Here is a 20,181-nt window from a genome sequence, read left to right on the forward strand (position 1 = left end):
CCTTAAAGGGACGGTCTAGTACCCCCTGCCCCACAGTGTCCCATTCGTTTGCTCTTTGTTGAAAATGAACCACTGCGAATTTACCCGACAAAACACGTCACAGTTATTAAATAACCGAATTAAATTGATAAAGATTGCAGAGCATGCCGCGATCTCTGTTGGCAACAACAAGAACGGCCACGTCGCCCTGCGGGGAAGTCCGTGATAGGATACAGAAATCGTCTGCTTTTGCGCGCGCTAGTGCATCGGCATGAGCAGACGACTTTCAGAAGTTACTGGGGATCACGGCAACTCTCGCACATTTTCTTTCAGTTCTTAGGTGAAAAATACACATTTAAGAAGTTTCAAACATGGTGGTTTAGAACAACTATGTTAATCCTGAGAGAAAAGTTAAAAGTCGCAGGACAACCCCACAATCACAAATTTGAAGTCGCCGGCCATCCGCGCGCGTGGTTGCATTACAGCTATGACCAAAAATATATTACGCGCGCTTCCATTACACTCCCCGTTGCACACTGATCATGTTTCGAAATGAAGTGCCGCTGACGACGTACATGGAGAAGGAGTGCGTGTTTATTTAAAAACCGCATTAAATACTCGCGGAAAGAAAACACGTGACTTAGCTTCCACGTATCCGATTATGCGCCACATTATCGGAGACCCCACAGTAATGCTCGGACTACATTCTCCGCTCGCGGAGATACATGCCTGAGTGTCCGAATTTCGAGAGCAGATGGGATGATTCAACCCAAGGTGCTTCTGCAAGTTACGATTACCATGACAACGACAACATACCCGCAGGCCGACGTCATGCGTGACGTATGCATGAGAGAAGCGCAGTTTTCGTCGCCTGCTATTACGGCACGTTTCGGCAAATTCCTCGAAAACGACTCGGTTATTGCGAATGAAACTTTGACGGTTGTATGTGTACAGTGCTCGTGAAGGTAGTTTTGGCTAAGTTTCGGAATCGCCCCGGCTGTACGAGACCGTCCCTTTAAGGGAGTACAGAGGGCCATCCAAAAATTTTCTGATTAAGACGTCTAATGAAAGTGTGTGTGTCATTTTACCGAATAGCGCGAAAGGTTTTGATGTGTGCAATTCGTTTCCCAGAAAAAAAAAAAAAAAAACTCTCATAAACATGGCTCTGCGCGTTCACCTTTAACTCGCCACTCCGGGTATACCGAGGAGGAGAAGGTATGATGCCACGGCACCGATGACGTTGCAAGGATAACTCCTTCTGGTTCGCCGGTAAGTGGGGGTCAGCGCCTTGTTCCTTTGCCGCCGTAAACCAGTTTTGAATGTTCTCCCGGAGAATTGGGGATAGAAGGAGCGCCCGAATCATGATGACCGAGTCAGGAGCAAGGCTTTTTCAGAATCCCGAACAGACGAGTAGCAGACGATAGCGGAGTAGCAGACAACATTTCTCTGGACCAATCAGCGAGCGTTCTCGTAGCGTCAGCGCGAGGTTCCAGGCAGATCAGAGGCTGGTACTGCTCTCCACCGCCGTTGCGAACGGTCGCTTTTTGCGGCCTACTTTAAATTTAATTTCTGCAATAATTATGACCCTGTGGTGTGAATTACTTCGCATGGTGCATCTTACTGGCCTGTTTAACAGTTTTATAGGAAGAAAACAGGATGTTAAAAATGACTTCTGTGCTACTTTCATTGTTTGAGACAGCATACCATAGGAAGAGTGGATCATGCTGGTTGGAGCTTGTGAATATAGGACCGTTAAAAAAAAAAGACGTCTTTCAATCTTACATAGAAGCCCGAAAAATAAGAAAGGAAAGATAAGATGATCGTCGTCAGCGATTCCACCACTGGGTCACATAATGCAGATAGTGTTGCGGTCCTGCCTGGACCCTTCAGGCTACCTTCGACCCTTCACGAAGATCCATCTTTCAATAGGCTCATTCCAGCTCAAACGTCCGAGGTCGGTGGCTCGACCATCACGACGAAATTTCTTCGAAACATTCGACGATTTTTTTTTTGGCATTCCACTTCATGCGCACAAGACAAATGCAAGATATTTCGGTCCCAAAGCCAACCGCTTCTCCGCTAGGTGGCTCCAAACTTCCCCACAATGCGCGAAACCTCGCTATTTGCGCAGCTCTTGCGTGCCAACCCTTCAGCGGATAGGGAAAATTTTGAAGGGATGCGCTTGGAGAATGGTCTATTTGCGAGCGGGTTTCTAGCGATTTTGAACATAAAACAGCAAAGAACGACTGGCAATGTTGCACAAAACCTGCAATATTGATGATTTTTTTAATGACATGTTACGTATCACATATCGAAAAATTTTGTTTTTCATTTAATCCCCACAATGCGTACATTACCTCAAAAAATTTTGAAGCCCCTAGGTATAGCCATTTTTAAATAAGATATCCTATATTTCAGTTTTTTCGCGAAAATGCCCAAATAGACGAAAGAAAAAAAAAGCAAACTGCCGGACGGTCTAGAACCTCAAGCGTGGTATCAAAGTGTAGATCAATGCCTCTAGTTTGCAGGAATAAAATACGTCGAGGGTGTTTTACCTTGTTAGGAACATACCATTTTTCGAATTAGAGCGGTGTAGGAGCCATGCCGCACGTGAGGTTTCTGGGTTCCGGGAGTTCCTTTCGCCCCAAAACTCTTAACTGCTGAGTGTCATATACACTTTAATGACAAACGTATAAAGACAACAAGTGGCAAGAGACTTCCCTAAAGATATGAAAAACATGGAGCTTAAGAGTGCAACACAACACGCACGACAACCAGCGGATCGCATGTCTATTGTGTCTCTACCTTGCTGGCAAATCGGTGTTTGTATCTTGCGTTACCGTGGAAAGTTTAACTACAAGTTGGCATTTCACAGTGAACAACAACTTAGTTGACACATTACCATAAAACGCGGGAAAACATCGCCCTTGTTTGACGTTGATTTTAACGATGGCCGCAGGTGTGTCTGCGACAAAGGTTGAGCATTGTGGAAGTTGTGTGTACCCCGAACTGAAACAGCTTGCCGAAACCTTCTCCGAGTACCCCTTCTTCTTGTTTGTTTGTTTGTAAGGAAAAAAAAAGTCGTTTGGCACCCATATTGGGTGTATGTCGTGCAGATGTTCTTGAGCCCATGGAAATAGATCCCGTGGACACATGATCTCACTTTCATGCGGGCTTTGCAAGCTGGCTTGCGCGCCGAGTCTCTTTACCGTTCTGCCTAACCCACCGCAAGGTCCGTTCTCATGGGAGGTGGCGAAGAAGTTGCAAGCGGCAGCGACACCGAAGTCCTGTTCATGGTTGCAGAGGTTCGCGAAGTTTTTGCAGTTCTTGTAATGGGAAGCTGCTACACATTCATGCATGACTTGTAAGTCGGCCAGAGCTTGTCTCCAGGTGTCAGGCCAATTGACGCCAACCTTTTGGTCAACCTTACGGAAATGCTCTTTGTGCCACGAACTCTCTTTTTGTGAGATGCAAAGGGATCCGTGCAGTTTCTGGACGTTATTGCAAATGGACACTTACTAGTGTAGAGGTAGTAGTAGTGGTACCCACATATGCCGTTGACGGTTGCTGCGCTGCGCCGAGATCGAGACTGCTGTTCTTCGATAATGCTTGGAAGCTTGTGATGGTGTAGAAAGGCCTGCACTTCTGCGGTCCATATGAGCATGTTTCCGCAATTTAAGCATACTTATCTTCCAGATCTTCGCGGCGGGTACTGACCGGTGCACTTTCCGTCGTCAAGTGAAAGAGCGAAGAGCACCACAGATTTGGGTGTCCGCATGACTGACGTCAGTCATCGCCATAGCTTGCACGATGCTACGAAGTCGGTGTTCGGCACGTTCAAGGGCGACATCTGTCCCTTCACTTTTCTTTTATTCACACTCACCTATATGACATCAGAAGCGTGGAACAGCCAAGTGTTGTGGGGGAAAGGAGCGCCCGGAACCCAGAAACCTCACATGCGGCATAGCTCCTACACCGCTCTACTTCAAAAAAACTGTATGTTCCTAACAGGGATACTTTATTCCTGCAAACTAGAGGCATTGATCTACCACGCTTGAGGTTCTAGACCATGAGGCAGTTTGCTTTTTTGTCGACTCTACATGGGCATTTTTGCGAGAAAACTGAAATTTCGGATTTTTATTTAAAAAACGGCTAGACCTATAGGGCTTGACATTTTTTTGAGGTAATGTACACATTGTGGGGATTAAACGACAAAAAATTATTTCGATATATGTGCTACGTAACGTGTCATAAAAAATCAATATTGCAGGTTTTGTGCAACATTGGCAGTCGTTCTCCTTTGCTGTTTTATGTTCAAGATCGCTAGAAACCCGCTCGCAAATAGACATACCCTGCTCCAAGCGCATCCCGTTAAAATATCCCCGATCCGTTGAAGGGTTAGCACGCAAGAGCTGTGCAAATGGAGCGAGGTTTCGCGCATTTCGCGAAAGTTTGGAGCCACCTAGCGGAGAAGCGGTTGGCTTTGGGACCGAAATATTTTGCATTTGTCTTGTGCGCATGAAGTGAAACGCCACAAAAAAAGTTTCGTCGAAATTCCTAATGGTCGGGCCACCGACCTCGGACGTTTGAGCTGGAATGAGCCAATAGTGAAACTTGTGGTAAGCTAATTTGAAAATTATGAATATCACTGAATTAATGACGAATATGATTTGAAAGTCGACAAAAGAATTGGGCTTGCTTGTACGGAATAACTGATAACATGCACCAGTCATGTGTTCCTTCTTGTGCTCCTACCTATTACCCCGCACATGTTATCGGCTACAAAACTTATTTTCAGTAATCAGTGTGACGTATCATCTGGAAACCAGGCTCACATGCATCCACAAGCTCTCAGTGTGCTTATGCCACCCTTCGGTGTTTGAGTTGTCAGTTTTGTTTTACCGATCTTGGGTGGACCACGACCGACAAGCCCACATAACTACCTTCTATTGTATAATATCGAGAGAATTTCATGAAAGTGTCCTAAAATCTTAAACCGAATTGGCGCGCACACCATACTTCTTTTAAACTTTCACTTCTGATTTTTCAGGGATTGGGAAACCTCGAAATTCACAAATGTGTCTGGTGTTTCTGTTCAACTTTGTGAAAGTCGTGGATAGTACGGAAAAAAGAGGAGCCTCCCGCATCCCTGTGCGCTTTCACCAAGCGAACCGAAACCTGTTCACACAGAATATCATGAGTGGTGCCTGTGCTGATGAGCAGGAATCAGTTTGAACTTTCATGAAAAGTTAAATTTTTACTATGGAGCTGAACCACCTGCCTCGAACCAGTGCGAAAATAAGAACGAAAAATGCTTTGGTTGGACACCTAGGTTAGAAGACTGTGTTGTCGTGTCTCCTACCCTTCATGTTTAATCCTGCTATAGAATATTGTATTAGTATAGTTTGTGTCCCCTTCGTGAGGCTCACACACAGGCAGTGGGGTTGATGATGCCAGTAATAGCATTCGAGTAAGGATAGCTCTCAGCCGTTCCAGTGACAATTTTAATACCATGCCCTGATTATTTTTTGTATTTTTTTACTCTTTGGGAAAAATTTGTGCTGTCACCTCACAAGGTACTTGTACATGGTTGTTATATTTCTTGAAGGTGCACTGAGCTTCCCGCAGTACTTAAATGATTGGCAGATGCAGCATGCAGCTTCATGCCACCACCATAATAGCATTCTTATACTACTAGCACGTACAGTCGTCCATCGTTAATATAGACACTTTCGTCCCCGACGAAAATCGTCCATGTTTTCGAATACCAAGGAAATAATAAAAACAATGCTGAAGGTTTATTGAAAGAAATTCCCTAATTAGTGCCTGCTCGAAGGTATACTTCGTTGCACATGAACAAAATGTCGGCAACACGTAGAGCTTGCTGCTCATTGTCCTTGAAGAATTGAAGAGTCGTCTGTAGTCCCGCATGAGCCATATCGCAGACGTGACCGTTGGCTTGGCGTTGTTGAAGTCGACGACGCCAGAACCTGGCAATTTGCCTTGACAAATGTACCGCCTGTGTTCTCGTAAGCTGCCGAGCGACTGCACTTGTTTAAAGGGACGGTCTCGTACACCCTGGCCTATCCACAAAGCGTACCATTCGATTCCTCATATCTGAAAACGTAATACTGTGAATTCGCTCGTCCAGAATCGCCACGGTTATTAAATAAACGAATTAAGTTGATAAGAACAGCGCCAGCACATTGCGATTTCTGTTGGCAACAGCGATATCCGCTACGATGGCAGACCGCTTATTGGATGAACAAATCGTCTGCTCTCGCGCCTTCTTGCAGCGGTGAGAGCAGACGACTTCCAAAAGGTGCTCGAGGATCACGGCGACGGCAATAAACTTGCTGCATGTAGTCTGGTCAAACGAAAGATGCATATTGTAAAATGTGGCCGAACAACAATGTCAATACGTCTCGCACCTTCATTTCGAGCGGCAGTTTACGTGGATGACTCCACCTAATAAAGGCAGTTGACGCTTATTTACTAACTTGTCTCGTATCGTTCGGTATTTTGAGCACTTCTAGTTCGTCTTACCTGCGAAAAGAATATTCCGTATGGAAGTGGTGAAAACGTAACCCGGGTGTATAACAACTCTTTTGTCGACGACAATGTGACGAAAGTGGATATAGAAAAGCACCTGTTGGGAGTACACACACTCGAAACATCTTCAACAAAAGGTCTGATTGTCACACGCGCGTGCGTGTACTCCGCACGTTTCGTTCACGATGCATATGAGGTAAAGAGACGTTCTGCGGGCACGATATGTATGGGACGGCGCCGGACGCAGCTCGAACTAAAAGATGTCGGCCGTCACGCAGTCAGCTGTTAGCGGCAACGGTGTCCAAAGAACTGGATACGCGCAGTATTGAAATGTAGGTATTACTTTGTTGATAATAGCCAAAAGTGATGTGTACAGAAATTGTCGGCACCGCACGCAACGGCAGTCCCGCGTACCTCGGAAGGAAGTGCTTGATCCAGCAGGCTACATCAGTTTGTTTTGCATATAGCCTCTCTAAGGTATTATCCCTACCGGAGCAGTATATCGCCAAACTATGCTCAATAATGTTATCTTGTGCCCCTTCAGTAGCTGACACTAACTGATGAGAGTGGCACTCCTTCCTGTGCCAGAATCAACACCTATTAATGGGTCACAAATATAACAACTCAAATTCGCAGGTTTCACAGCTCTATTTAATGTTTCCCTGCACATTGCTGATGTGAGAAAAGTATTGCATAATATAAATATGTAAGTTATATCCACAAATCAGTGTTGTGATTAAATGATGTTCAAGCAACAAAAGACAAGACAACCTTGTTGACAGGACAGGACGACAGGTTGCTCAGAGCTTGCTGCTTGAACATCATTATGACTACCTGATACCAACAACCCAATTTTAACACAATTGGTCAGTCCTGTGGACGTACATTACAATAAGGGACAATAAAAGATGACTACATAAACACTCAACTTCCGCAAACTTTATATTCAACGTGCTGGACATGTTAGTCTGCAACCCCTGATATCGAATCAAAATGTGAGCCAGTATGGGCAACAATAAGCCAGACGACATGTAAACATGTTGCAAACCGCTGTTCCATCTTCCAAATTTGTCATGGATGTCTAGGTATTTTTGATATTTTTGAAAGTTTTTAAACATTTCCAAATCTTTTATATTCAACGTGCTGGACATCTTAGTGTGCAACCCCTGACACAATCAAAATATGAGCCAGTATGGGCTCATGAACACACCGGTGTAACATGAGCAACAATAAGCCAGACGACATGTAAACATGTTGCAAACCGCTGTTCCATTGTACAAATTTGTCATGTACGTCCAGGTATTTTTGATATTTTTGAAAGTTTTTAAACATTTCCAAATCTTTTATATTCAACATGCTGGACATCTTAGTGTGCAACCCCTGACACAATCAAAATCTGAGCCAGTATGGGCTCACGAACACACCGGTGTAACATGAGCAACAATAAGCCAGACGACATGTAAACATCTTGCAAACCGCTGTTCCATCTTACAAATTTGTCATGTACGTCCAGGTATTTTTGATATTTTTGAAAGTTTTTAAACATTTCCAAATCTTTTATATTCAACGTGCTGGACATCTTAGTGTGCAACCCCTGACAGAATCAAAATATGAGCCAGTATGGGCTCATGAACACACCGGTGTAACATGAGCAACAATAAGCCAGACGACATGTAAACATGTTGCAAACCGCTGTTCCATTGTACAAATTTGTCATGTACGTCCAGGTATTTTTGATATTTTTGAAAGTTTTTAAACATTTCCAAATCTTTTATATTCAACGTGCTGGACATCTTAGTGTGCAACCCCTGACACAATCAAAATATGAGCCAGTATGGGCTCATGAACACACCGGTGTAACATGAGCAACAATAAGCCAGACGACATGTAAACATGTTGCAAACCGCTGTTCCATTGTACAAATTTGTCATGTACGTCCAGGTATTTTTGATATTTTTGAAAGTTTTTAAACATTTCCAAATCTTTTATATTCAACATGCTGGACATCTTAGTGTGCAACCCCTGACACAATCAAAATCTGAGCCAGTATGGGCTCACGAACACACCGGTGTAACATGAGCAACAATAAGCCAGACGACATGTAAACATCTTGCAAACCGCTGTTCCATCTTACAAATTTGTCATGTACGTCCAGGTATTTTTGATATTTTTGAAAGTTTTTAAACATTTCCAAATCTTTTATATTCAACGTGCTGGACATCTTAGTGTGCAACCCCTGACACAATCAAAATCTGAGCCAGTATGGGCTCACGAACACACCAGTGTAACATGAGCAACAATAAGCCAGACGACATGTAAACATGTTGCAAACCGCTGTTCCATCTTACAAATTTGTGATGGACATCTAGGTATTTTTGATATTTTTGAAAGTTTTGAAACATTTCCAAATCTTTTATATTCAACGTGCTGGACATCTTAGTGTACAACCCCTGATATCGAATCAAAATGTGAGCCAGTATGGGCTCATGAACACACCGGTGTAACATTAGCAAAAATAAGACTGACGACGTGTCGACAAGTTGCAAACCGCTGTTCCATGTTACAAATTTGTCATGCACGTCTAGGTATTTTTCATATTTTTTAAACATTTACACATCTTTCATATTCAACGTGCTGGGCATCTTAGTGTGCAACCCCACACACAATCAAAATCTGAGCCAGTATGGGCTCACGAACACACCGGTGTAACATGAGCAACAATAATCCAGACGACATGTAAACATGTTGCAAACCGCTGTTCCATCTTACAAATTTGTGATGGACATTCAGGTATTTTTGATATTTTTGAAAGTTTTTAAACATTTCCAAATCTTTTATATTCAACGTGCTAGACATCTTAGTGTGCAACCCCTGACACAATCAAAATCTGAGCCATGGGCTCATGAACACACCGCCATAACATTAGCAAAAATACGGCTGATCCATCTTGCGCATTCATAATGCACGTCTAGGTATTTTTGATATGAAATACTATAATCATCCATGATGATAAGAGCTTATTCGATGCAGAAGCATGGTCTTTGATGCAGATATGTTGGATGGTCCTGAAAAGGGCTTTTTTTTTCATAGGCCAGGGGTAATTGAAGACGTTGAAGTAGATCAGCTTATCCTTGATTTTGTCATTTGCTCCAGGTGTAATGACATGAATGGAAAGCCTTCACTTATCACGTTGACAACCTCCTGCCGCTTGCGGGAATAGATAGAGAGAGCAGCTTTCTTCAGCAGTCTATCCAAGTTCTGATACATACATGACCAAATCTGAAATTTTGCATAACGTACCATGAAACACACATTTTTATATGCAAATAAAAAGCTGCGCAACAAAAACAAACCTTACAACACCTTTCAGGAGGATACAACACCATGTGTACGTGACTGATCGAAACAGGTTCCGGCACATGCTGGTATTGGCGAGCAGTGTCTACACACACACCTGCAATGTTTGTACAATTTAGAATGGTGTCACGATCAAGCGGAACATATATACGCAAAAAAGTGCGCTTTTATGGATGAGTCTTACCCGCGTCAATCGATTCCCGATCATCCACTACTTTCACTGGCTAACCACTTTGATGTTGCAAAGGGTCAGTAGCTAAAGGTTCATCGACGTCCCGTTCTTCAATCGATCGGCGCCGATGAGCTCATCTTCACCGTTTAGTGACAGGGACCCGTCACTATCGCTAAATTTGCTATCAGACATTACGACGTCGCGCGTGACAACTTTCAAGCGCAAAGCACATACACCTCCGACTGTATTGTGCATTGCGCTTCGGTCGCCCAATGGGCGAGCTGCCACCATAAATACCATAACCACGTCACATTTGACGTTGCATGAGAGGGAGTTGAATCCAGCTGCGACTTCCGTCGTCTGCTGTCACGGCATATTCCTTCAAATTTCTCGAAAACCACTTCGTTGTTCTGGTTGAAACTTCGCGACTGTATTTCTGTAGCACTCTTGAATATAATTTCAGCTAAGTTTCGGAATCGCCCGATCTGTACGAGACCGTCCCTTTAACTACTGGCACAACTCCTTGCGCCAGGATCAATCGTCCGTGAACGTGTTCGGAACAGTCATGACATCATACAGGATTTTTCCAGGCTCTTCATGTCCACAAATAATCCCCTTTCCTTTTATAGTTCTTGTGGACGGCGGTTGCGAAGGAGAGGGCATAGTTCCCTACGCAACGGAACGTCCTACTTTCAAAAGTTCCCCTGTAGAATGTGGGGAGAGGCTTGCCCTCCATACCGATACAGTACATAATAAAGAGATAAAAGTACATGGACTACATATGGTTTGTACCGTGCTGGCCCGTCCATTGTCCACAAAGCGAGTTTCCATATTTACGAGAAGAAAATGCACTGAAAGAGTTTGGTCCTCACAAAAATCTTCCATAATTCGAGTTGTCCATATTAACAAGGCACGACTGTATAGCACAACGAATGAAGGAACTGATACGATATGAGAAGGAGAAAGATATATTCAGAGGAAGCGCACGCGTAGCTACAATTGTGTATCAAGTTGGTTATGTCCGAGCCTGGACATGGAAAATTGTTACGGTGCTCTTGAAATAACTTGTGCAGTACTGGGAAAGGAACCTTGATTTGCGCGTGCGCACACACACACACACAGAGAGAGAGAGAGAGATGTTTTGTTTCGTTATGACAGTTACTTTCACCAATTTTGTGGCACACTCTATATTGCTGGCACTCTGAAATGCATAGGATTGATGATTATGCATTTTAAAAGCGATGAAACCCCCAGTGCAGGGGACACAAAAAGACAAGACGAACATGAAGAATACTGACTGACAAATACAATTTTAATCTGCCAACACACGCTTATGTACAACACTGCTCGCACGACCTCTAGTGGGAGCCAATGACTGACACAATCACCTGGAACTTGCTTATCACACCAAAGCTAACAAACGTCCCCACGACAACCTGTCCTTCTTTTAGCTTTCAATAAACTGGTGGATTTTATGAGTTAACAACACAGAAGCCACTCTAATACAGCTATCACCTTCCTGTTTTATGAGTAAAGCCTCTTGATACACAACCCCTACCATACGACGTTTAAACAAAAACTTCGTTTTCGTGCACTGTGGCTCACACCCAGAACATCCTTTTTGTTCCATCAAACGTTTAGTTTGAACAATGTACAGGCGACCGCACGACAAATGAATTGAATAAACAACCCTGACCCTACAGACCACAAAAGGATCCAAGTGTTTTATATGACACCAGAGCCGTAGCGAGGGGGGGGGGGGGGGGCGAGAGGGGCACCCGCCCCAGAGAGGGTGCCGAACAGCAGGCCCTGGCAGTTCGGTTGGACAGGATAATGCGGGAACGAAGAAAATTTTAATTTACGATCTCGGCAGTGCAAATAAGTGTTTTGATTTCTTTGTTTACAGGGCTTGTGACGGCAGTCGTTGAGGAGAGGGGGAGGGGGGGGGGGTGCTTCAGACTTACCCTGCCCTAGGCGCAAACTTGCCTCGCTACGGCTCTGTATGACACCTCCCCCCACCCGTTTTTGTCCTGCTTACCCTTGCTATCTGAGACCTAAGCCATTCACCCCTTTTAAATGCAACATTAACACCATGCCAACGGATACCTTTTTTTAAGCGGTGGGAGGCCTGATGAACATACGTGATCACACCAACACGTACCCCTCCAATCCCTCCGTTCATGCTGCGATAGAGGAACATTAGACTCCTCAATTAAACTATTTATAATATCACTGATTACGTTCCCAGGATACACAGCCTCCTTAAGCCTAGTTATCTGCTCCACGCAACTCGACCCGGCCTTATAGACACACGACCTCTCCAAGGCGTTTTTTATCAGAAATTTTGCTACTCCAGCCTTTACTGTTTTTGAAATATTGGAGTCAAAAGGTGTTCAATGTTTTTTGTTTTTTTTACAGTGCTGGCGATATTCCCAACAACGCACTTCCTTACCTTCAGAAGAAATCCCCAGATACAAATACTGTATTTGACTATTCTCTTCCCTTACCATAGTAAACTCTAAACTGAAACCCTCTCCAACAAACAAACCCTGTATACCAGATTCATTACCCTCCAAACGCACACACATCAAAAAGTCATCAACATATCTAGTAATAAATTCCACCTCAAAACTCCCTCCGCACCTTCTGGAAACAGCAAGCACCGTCGATACATCACATCATCTTTGGTTTGTTTTTTCGTCTAGCAATTTGGTTCTGGACGTGCCATCCCTACCGACACCATTGTCTCTGTAGGTAAGAGTCACATGCTCTGTAATCGAGTCCCCAGTGCAAACAATTAACAGGCAATGCAGAACAGTGCTAGGTTCTGCAATAACCCTTCATGCATAAGAGGAAGTTTTATCAGCGGCTCTTTCAGTGCACTTCGATAGTGACAGGGACATTTTCGAGGTTGAGGTTCTCTCTGCGAGGTACGCAAAGTCGAAACAGCTAGTGCAAAGGCACCTTTGTCACCCGAAAACACGGAGGAAATGCCCGGAAACTAGAAGTGCTTGAACTAGAACCATGACCAGAACCCCAGAACTCCGTAACACAGATGTTCCGGGAAGCGGCAGCGATGCCGATGGCAATTGGGCTGGTATTGGATTGATGTTTTTGTCTGTGTGCCCAGGGAAAAAGCAGGCGTTTGAGATATAGAGAGGGAAACTGCATTTTCCGGGAGATTTGCTTCTCGGCTGTACAATCGTACAAACCGGTCCGAATCCGGGAGTCTCCCGGATGAATCGGGAGAGTTGGCAGGTATGAACATGCGTTATGCTCTCATGGGCGACAGGACATTATTTGGCTGGCACACTCATTGAGCCTCTGTTTGAGTAGCACAGTCATTTAGTTCCTTTTGGATCTCGAACAGACACCCATCATACTTTAGCAAACATTTGGGATGGCTTGAGGTAGTTCTGTCTTTGCTTGGACCTCGACAGTAGAAATACACTTGCCCGTCCTTAGAGTCAAGTTATTAATTGCATGCTTCAGTACTTACAGTATAGTCAGCAATTACGAAATAATGCACAACTGTAAAACCGAATCGTGCATTGGATTATATACATGTTGAATTCAGCTGTATTCATTGCATAAGCCTGAACAGTTGCTATAGTACAATTACCAGCTAAAGAGTTCTGTTCACAAATTGGAGCAGTTGGTGCTTCTTCTAACAAACCTAGTTTTCTTTTTCCAGACGTTTCTTGCAAATAAATGCATGTTCAGAACAAATGGAAGGAGGAAGAAGCAGCACAAAATGTGCTGTTGTCTGTGGAAGCCAGCAGTTAGGTGTTCGTACAATAGATTTTCCTATTTTATGTCATTGTAACTTTACTACATCTTTTTTTCCCATGGTTTTGCTATCATTTGTTGTGTTTTATATCCAATGTAATGGCACAGTTACAGTGCATCATTGGAAGTCATAAAATGGAAGCTCCTCCTTGTTGTTTATTCAGTGTCTTGCATACTATGCAAAATGCCAACCTCTCCTACAACAAATATTGAACTGTGGAAGATATCACACCACATCATATGTACCATCCACGAACACCACCACACTAGATCAGCACATGTCATACTGGAGTAGATGTTTTACAACAGCAAGCACAATAATTATCACCTAATGAACCTCTGTAATCTACAATGGCAGCCCTCACCTTCCTGTACTTGCCCATTGAAATAGTTTTTATCTGTGTATTCCTCTTGAGCCTCCCCCACAATCTGCAGCTAAATTTGTTTCCAATTCTTGTAACTTCATTGTGCTTTAGATTAGCTTGCTTGAACTCACAACAGGGGTCTAGCTGAAGGCTCTGCCGCTTTGAAACATTGTCCATTTAAATATAGCTCAATATAGTGAAATATAAAAACCTTACACACACACACAAAAAAAACAGTCTCTGTTGAAATCATGTGCTTCGACACAGATTACCAACTACGTATGTGAAGAAGGAAGCTACTTTTGCTGGGCTGATGTGCAAGTTCGATAAAAAAGTTTAGCTAATTAATATGTGACTCAAACTCAACCTCCACTAATGTGTTGCACTGCGATCCAAACAGTGCCTCGCTCAAGTATATGGCTTGTCATTACACACCTCTCTAAATAAGTTACTAACATAATGGCTGCTTCCTCTAATCTTTCATTTAACTCACACAACACAGACGTAGGCACATACGCAAGTACAGGCGTAGAACGTACAAAAGTAATTGTGAAACAAGGGAAAAAAACAAGGACAACACGTGTTTTTTTTCCTTGTTTTGCCATGATTTTTGTTTATCTAACCAACATGCTCACTCCAGCGCTCTTCTGGAGGCGTATAATGTTCACAGCCGACAAGCACGCACGGTGTCATTTCGACAAGCAATACCAACATGATTCTTTTGTATACTGTTACACGCTTTTATTATTACTTTTATGCTTTATACCACTGTAACACATAATATAGTAGTGGGTAGTATAGTAGAACGTGGGCTCATTCAGAAAGTCTTTTGGTCTCTGCTTGTTCCGAGCAGTCAGTTTCTTCATCTGAAATGGAGCCTCCCCAAATGGCGTATTGTATTGGTCAGCAGGGGAGTGCTGACTCAGCACTCTCCCACACAAAAAGAAAAAAAGAGACCAATCTTTGTAAAATTCCTACAATCAAAAATGGAGGACAAAATCCTATCTCCCAGTGCTTCTTTGCATGACGCAAACTTGAACGTCTACTTTGGGATTACGCTGAATTTACGTGACTTGCAAGGAAAAGGAGGAGAGCGCCTCGATATTTCTGGATGCGAAAATGTTCGATCGCTTCGTACGATGATATGCCGTGCTTAAAAATCTGATATCACTCAGCTTCACAAGTTTTCGATGTCCCTCAAAGTCGTCTCAGCGAATGAAAACCATATTTTTGAAGAAGCTAGGAATACGACCGCTGTCCTGCCATCCTGTTTCGCTAAAATGCTGGCTGCTAACGATGTGTCAGACGCCGTTCATAGGTCTCATAGCTGTGCACGTCTGTTACTTTGAAAGTGACAAACAGCAATTACAGCATGCGGCGTGTGACTGACGCAGAGGTACCACATTTTACTGCGCATATACACATCTCCAGCCTCGTCACTCCAGGGAAACCACTGAGTGACGCCACTTCATATATGAACTATATTTTACTGCAGATATGAACCCTCCCCGACCCAACACTCCAGGGAAATTCCACGGCGACGTCACACCGGCTGGCCGTCCAATTAGAACGCGGGAATAACACGACCGTGTATTTTGAGCAGTTAATTTCGAATCGGGGATCACGAACAGTTTATTTGCAGCAGTTTATTCTGCAACGTGAATTTTGATCGATTTATTTCGAGGCACACCCCGGCTGTGCTGCTGCTGGACACCAACTACACTCTAAGAAAAAAGAAGTAAAACAGGGAGTAATTGCAGCTTCTAGTCCCTTAGATTGCAATAGACAATTTCAGAAATTGCATGGATGGCCCACCAGAGAGCGCCGTGTTGCGAAAGCCCCGCTGCACCTTGGGATTTAGTTTTCATGAGTCAGAGAGAAGACGAGCGCAAACGGTTTCGGTTTTCTCTCTCCTTCACCTCTCGCGCCTTCGAGCAACAGGCAGCGAGCACAAATGTAAACCATTTCCCACGACGCATTGCGAGATGGGCATGACTTGGGCGGCGGAGGGCCCCGGTGCGGAGCACAAGGGCAATATCTGAAATCGCCTATTACTCCCCATTTTAGTCCCCTAATCCGAAATTTACTCCCCAGGACTGCAAATAGTCACTGAACCTCACAAATGGTCTTCTGAATGCAACATTCTATGTAAACATGTGTTCTTCGTCAATTTGATGGCTATATAACTTAGCTAACTTAGATATTTTTGACCCACACACAGGACGAAATAGTTTGCGGTTCTTTTGTGCCCTATGCATGTCGCAAGATTTTATATCATTCGACATATATCACAGTTGACTGTTTATTTACGAGTATTTTCATTCATGCGTGATGAATTATGTACCTGTGACTGTCAGAACAGAGCGTGAAATGCACTCCCCACAATGTGAGATTCCTTTAGTCCCATGCATTTACTTCCGAAAGGGACAAATTTTTGTGGCAGTGCATTTGGTACACAAAAACACGAAAAGAACTTTTTTTCTTTTAGAGTGTAGATACGGGGTGGTGGCGCTCCCTGGTGACCCACTTTTAACCACAAGAGGAAAGGAGGACGGTGGGACCGCAGCCTTAAGTGCTGCTTTCTGAACCATGGTTAGTCCGTACCAACTACACCGAATAATGGCAATAATGGCTTACTATGTTGATGTATTTCTTCTTCATGAACTCTAACACTCTGCGATCTGTGCCCAGTACATTGTACCAGCCTCTGGAAGAATGTTCGAACACTGGGACTAAGTCCACATCAATGCGTCCACTTGTTGTTAGAATACGCAGTGTCTTTGCTGGACCACTTTCTGAATATTTTACCTGCAATGGAAGAGTTGAACACATGTTAGATTTATGACAGTTTCGAGGAAGGTCAACTTGTGCCGGGGATTACCAAAATCTGTAAAATAAGAATAGATCACAATTACAATGACGCCTCCTTATGGCAGACACTCGCGGCGCAGCCAAAACATGTCCTAATTAGGGAGGTGTCCAAGTAAGAGAATTGTGTGTAAAAAAAACAGCTCTCTCCCTGCTGATGCAGCGAAGCGTAAAGCAATAGGAATCGTTGAACTGCTAAGCAAATGCGGGGATAATTTTAAAGTGTGCATAATGGTTTGCAGATATGGGTCAAACGTAGGAGCAGAACTGCAATGCTAGAGAGAATAACGCATGTTGAGTTCGGCGTGAAGAAATAGCCGCGCAATGTGAAAGTGAAGGAACCGTGAGCCCACAGTTGGTCCCCCAATGGTTTTGAGGGTAGCACAACACCGCAACCGTACACCTTCCGCCTGCATATCCTTGTAAGTTCCCATCGAACCTTCCTGCGCGGAACCCATAGACGTCATGAGACTACTGAGGTTTTCTTTGTGTTTGTTTGTTTGTTGTTGTTGTCCTACAGCGGCCAGGAGGACCAGTGCTCGTAGCAGAGTAATACTATTGCATAAAAATAAGTGATGATATTCCTTACAGAATCTGTACGTTTCAACGTGTCAAGTTCACAATCAAACTCACAGTCGATTGTCCTGCCATTGCCGTGGCAGCCACCTCGAGTGAATGATGCAGAAATCACACTAAATTTGCCATGTATTTCGAGAGCCACTGATTTTAATTATCTGGCGCAATCACATGACACCTGTGGGGGGTGACTGACAGGCCTAACTGGATTTACTGGATATTCAATACCGGGGCATAACATTCCTCACCCTCCCCTTTCATACACAGAGGTTGGACAAGGTGTCGAAGAAGTTGTGACGTTGTGAGACAAATTTTTACAGAATTTTCATGTTTGCTCGCATGAAGCATATACGATTCAAAGGATATCCCTCGAAACATTCATCTTGAGTGTCAGCTGGGTAGACTTCTCGGAGGGGGCCTGGACCCCCTGGTAAAGTTCATCGTGGGGAAGGGGATCAGGCCTCCAAGCTCTCACGCAGTTGGCGCCTGTGTGTGACCAACAAGGGAAGCCCGAGAACGACCGTTTGTTCATATCGGCAGGTCTATGCAACGACAAAGTAAAGGCGCGTTGCCACTGCCGGGCGGGAGTCTGGAAGCGTATTTCGAAATGCAGAAGAGCATCGGCAACAGAAAACCGGATGCGTTGCTGTACGTACTACTCACGACACAGTTGCAAGGACGTGATTGGCCAAAGTCGTTTTGGAGCACCCTTGGGAGCAACCAAGATCGTGCTTGAAGCAGAAAGAATACCTTTCCAAGCAGACATGGGTGTCTGCATGCCCTTACAGTAAAAATAGTGCGAAGCCAATGTGGTATTCTAAGCTCAGCTCTGTATATAAAAAGGAGCATGATCCACTGTAACCAGCTCTTGAAGGGTGGTATTAGACTCCATTTTCAACGCAGATTCTGAATTTGTTCGGAGCAATTTAAGCCTGAAAGGAAAATGCAATGAAACAAGCCTGTTTATTGCGATATGACTAGCTCTTCAAATTATGCAAGAGAATAAACACATTGGCACATAGAGATGGTTCAGCTGCCAGCTTTGACTAGACACGTAAACAGGTAAACAGATTATTGCAAACTGTCATTTTTCTTCTTGTTCGATGCCATTTTCTCTAAGGCAGAGGCATTCTTCACTTTGACATCTGTCAGTAGTGCATGATGTCCTTCAACATCCCGAAGTTCCTTGACTTAATGCCATGGTCAATGAGCACCTCAGCATTAATTAGCAATTTTTTAGCGCAGAGCACTTCGTTCAGCAGAGCACCCTGCCCACCATTGCTTGGCTCCATCTGGGCGATATCAGCACGCTGTCGTTTCTTTGCCAGCTCTTCTTCAGCTGCGACACGCTCCCGGTACACCTTGTATGAGCCCCTCGCCACCTTAATCACAGGGGGTGTGACTCTAACACGAATGGGGTCACTTCCGAACCTCTTACCGTATGACACGATGTGTCATATGCCATTGACGTTCTGAATTGTGAGATGAGACCTCCCATGGAGAAAGCGGCGGTTCTCGCTGAATCCCCTCTCAGGATCTGCATTGCCGTGAGGGACGCACAGCAAGGCTTCGATAAGTCTGCACAACAGAGGAAACTTGGTCGACCCATCAGCCTTCTTCAACTCAGACACGTTGCTCCAGTGTTTGTAGGGCCTTACAGATGACTCTGCTTCAGTGGGCTCAAGAAGGATGTCACTGAAAAGGTTAGCCAGCTGTAGGACTCGAACCTGTCGTTGCGTCAATCCCGTCGTACGAGTGTGTGTACAAGTGAGAGAACGTGTAAGAGTGAAAGTGGGATGAGTGAGAGAGTGGTTGGTTTGCCTCTTCAAATGACATGCCCTTGGAAGTTGCTGGGGAGGTGTGTTAGCTTAGCTCAATTGGTAGAGCCCTGGACCGGTAATCCACAAGATGTGGGTTCGAGTCCTACAGCTGGCTAACCTTTTCAGTGACTTCCTTCTTTCATCATTAATTTCTTTTGGGACTTGAGATTGGCACTTGGTTAGATAATTAAATGAGCACTATTTTCAAGGCCAATCACAGAATTATTGTCTGCGGCGACTTTAACCTAGCAGGTGTCGACAGGAATTCTCTTACTAAAGGCACCTTTAAAGCTCAGCTACGCCGATTTTCGAGTGTTACAGAATGGAATGGTACTCACACGATGTGTTCATAAGGGAACACTGATTATGTATGCAAAATAGTTATTCCAAACTCCTCGCGGTTTTCCAAAAAAGTGAATTTTTAGTTTCACTGACATCCCGTCTTGTGGCCCGCAAACCCTGTGTCGACGACACATTCGTGGTCTGCCCGCGCTCCGGCTTGGCATGACTTTTGGCTTGGTTTCTTCCGCCAAGCCGGCCAGTTTCTTCTGCCGAGCCGTCTGCTGCGCAGATTCACATTGGGGAAGTGATAAACAGTTCGCTATTAGGGAGCCAGTATATTTCTGGACTTCACTAAACCCACGAGGAACGTGAGTTTTGCTTCCTTCGACTGCAAAGCATTTTCTAGGCCAGTACAGTCTTC

At 44.3% G+C, this 20,181-nt stretch overlaps 1 protein-coding gene across 4 annotated transcripts in view; it reads right to left on the minus strand.

Annotated features, from left to right (window-relative positions):
* The window catches only part of LOC135394427 (cyclic GMP-AMP synthase-like receptor), a 122,794-nt gene that overhangs the window by 55,130 nt on the left and 47,483 nt on the right, over positions 1 to 20,181 (minus strand). For all 4 annotated transcript variants that reach the window (XM_064625165.1, XM_064625163.1, XM_064625164.1 and 1 more), the window contains exon 4: positions 16,852 to 17,022. In XM_064625165.1, coding sequence (XP_064481235.1) covers positions 16,852 to 17,022 — 171 coding nt within the window. The remainder of the gene's footprint in view (positions 1 to 16,851; positions 17,023 to 20,181) is intronic.

This window comes from Ornithodoros turicata, chromosome 5 (genome assembly GCF_037126465.1).
Source record: "Ornithodoros turicata isolate Travis chromosome 5, ASM3712646v1, whole genome shotgun sequence".
In the NCBI taxonomy this organism is placed as follows: Eukaryota; Metazoa; Arthropoda; class Arachnida; order Ixodida; family Argasidae; genus Ornithodoros; species Ornithodoros turicata.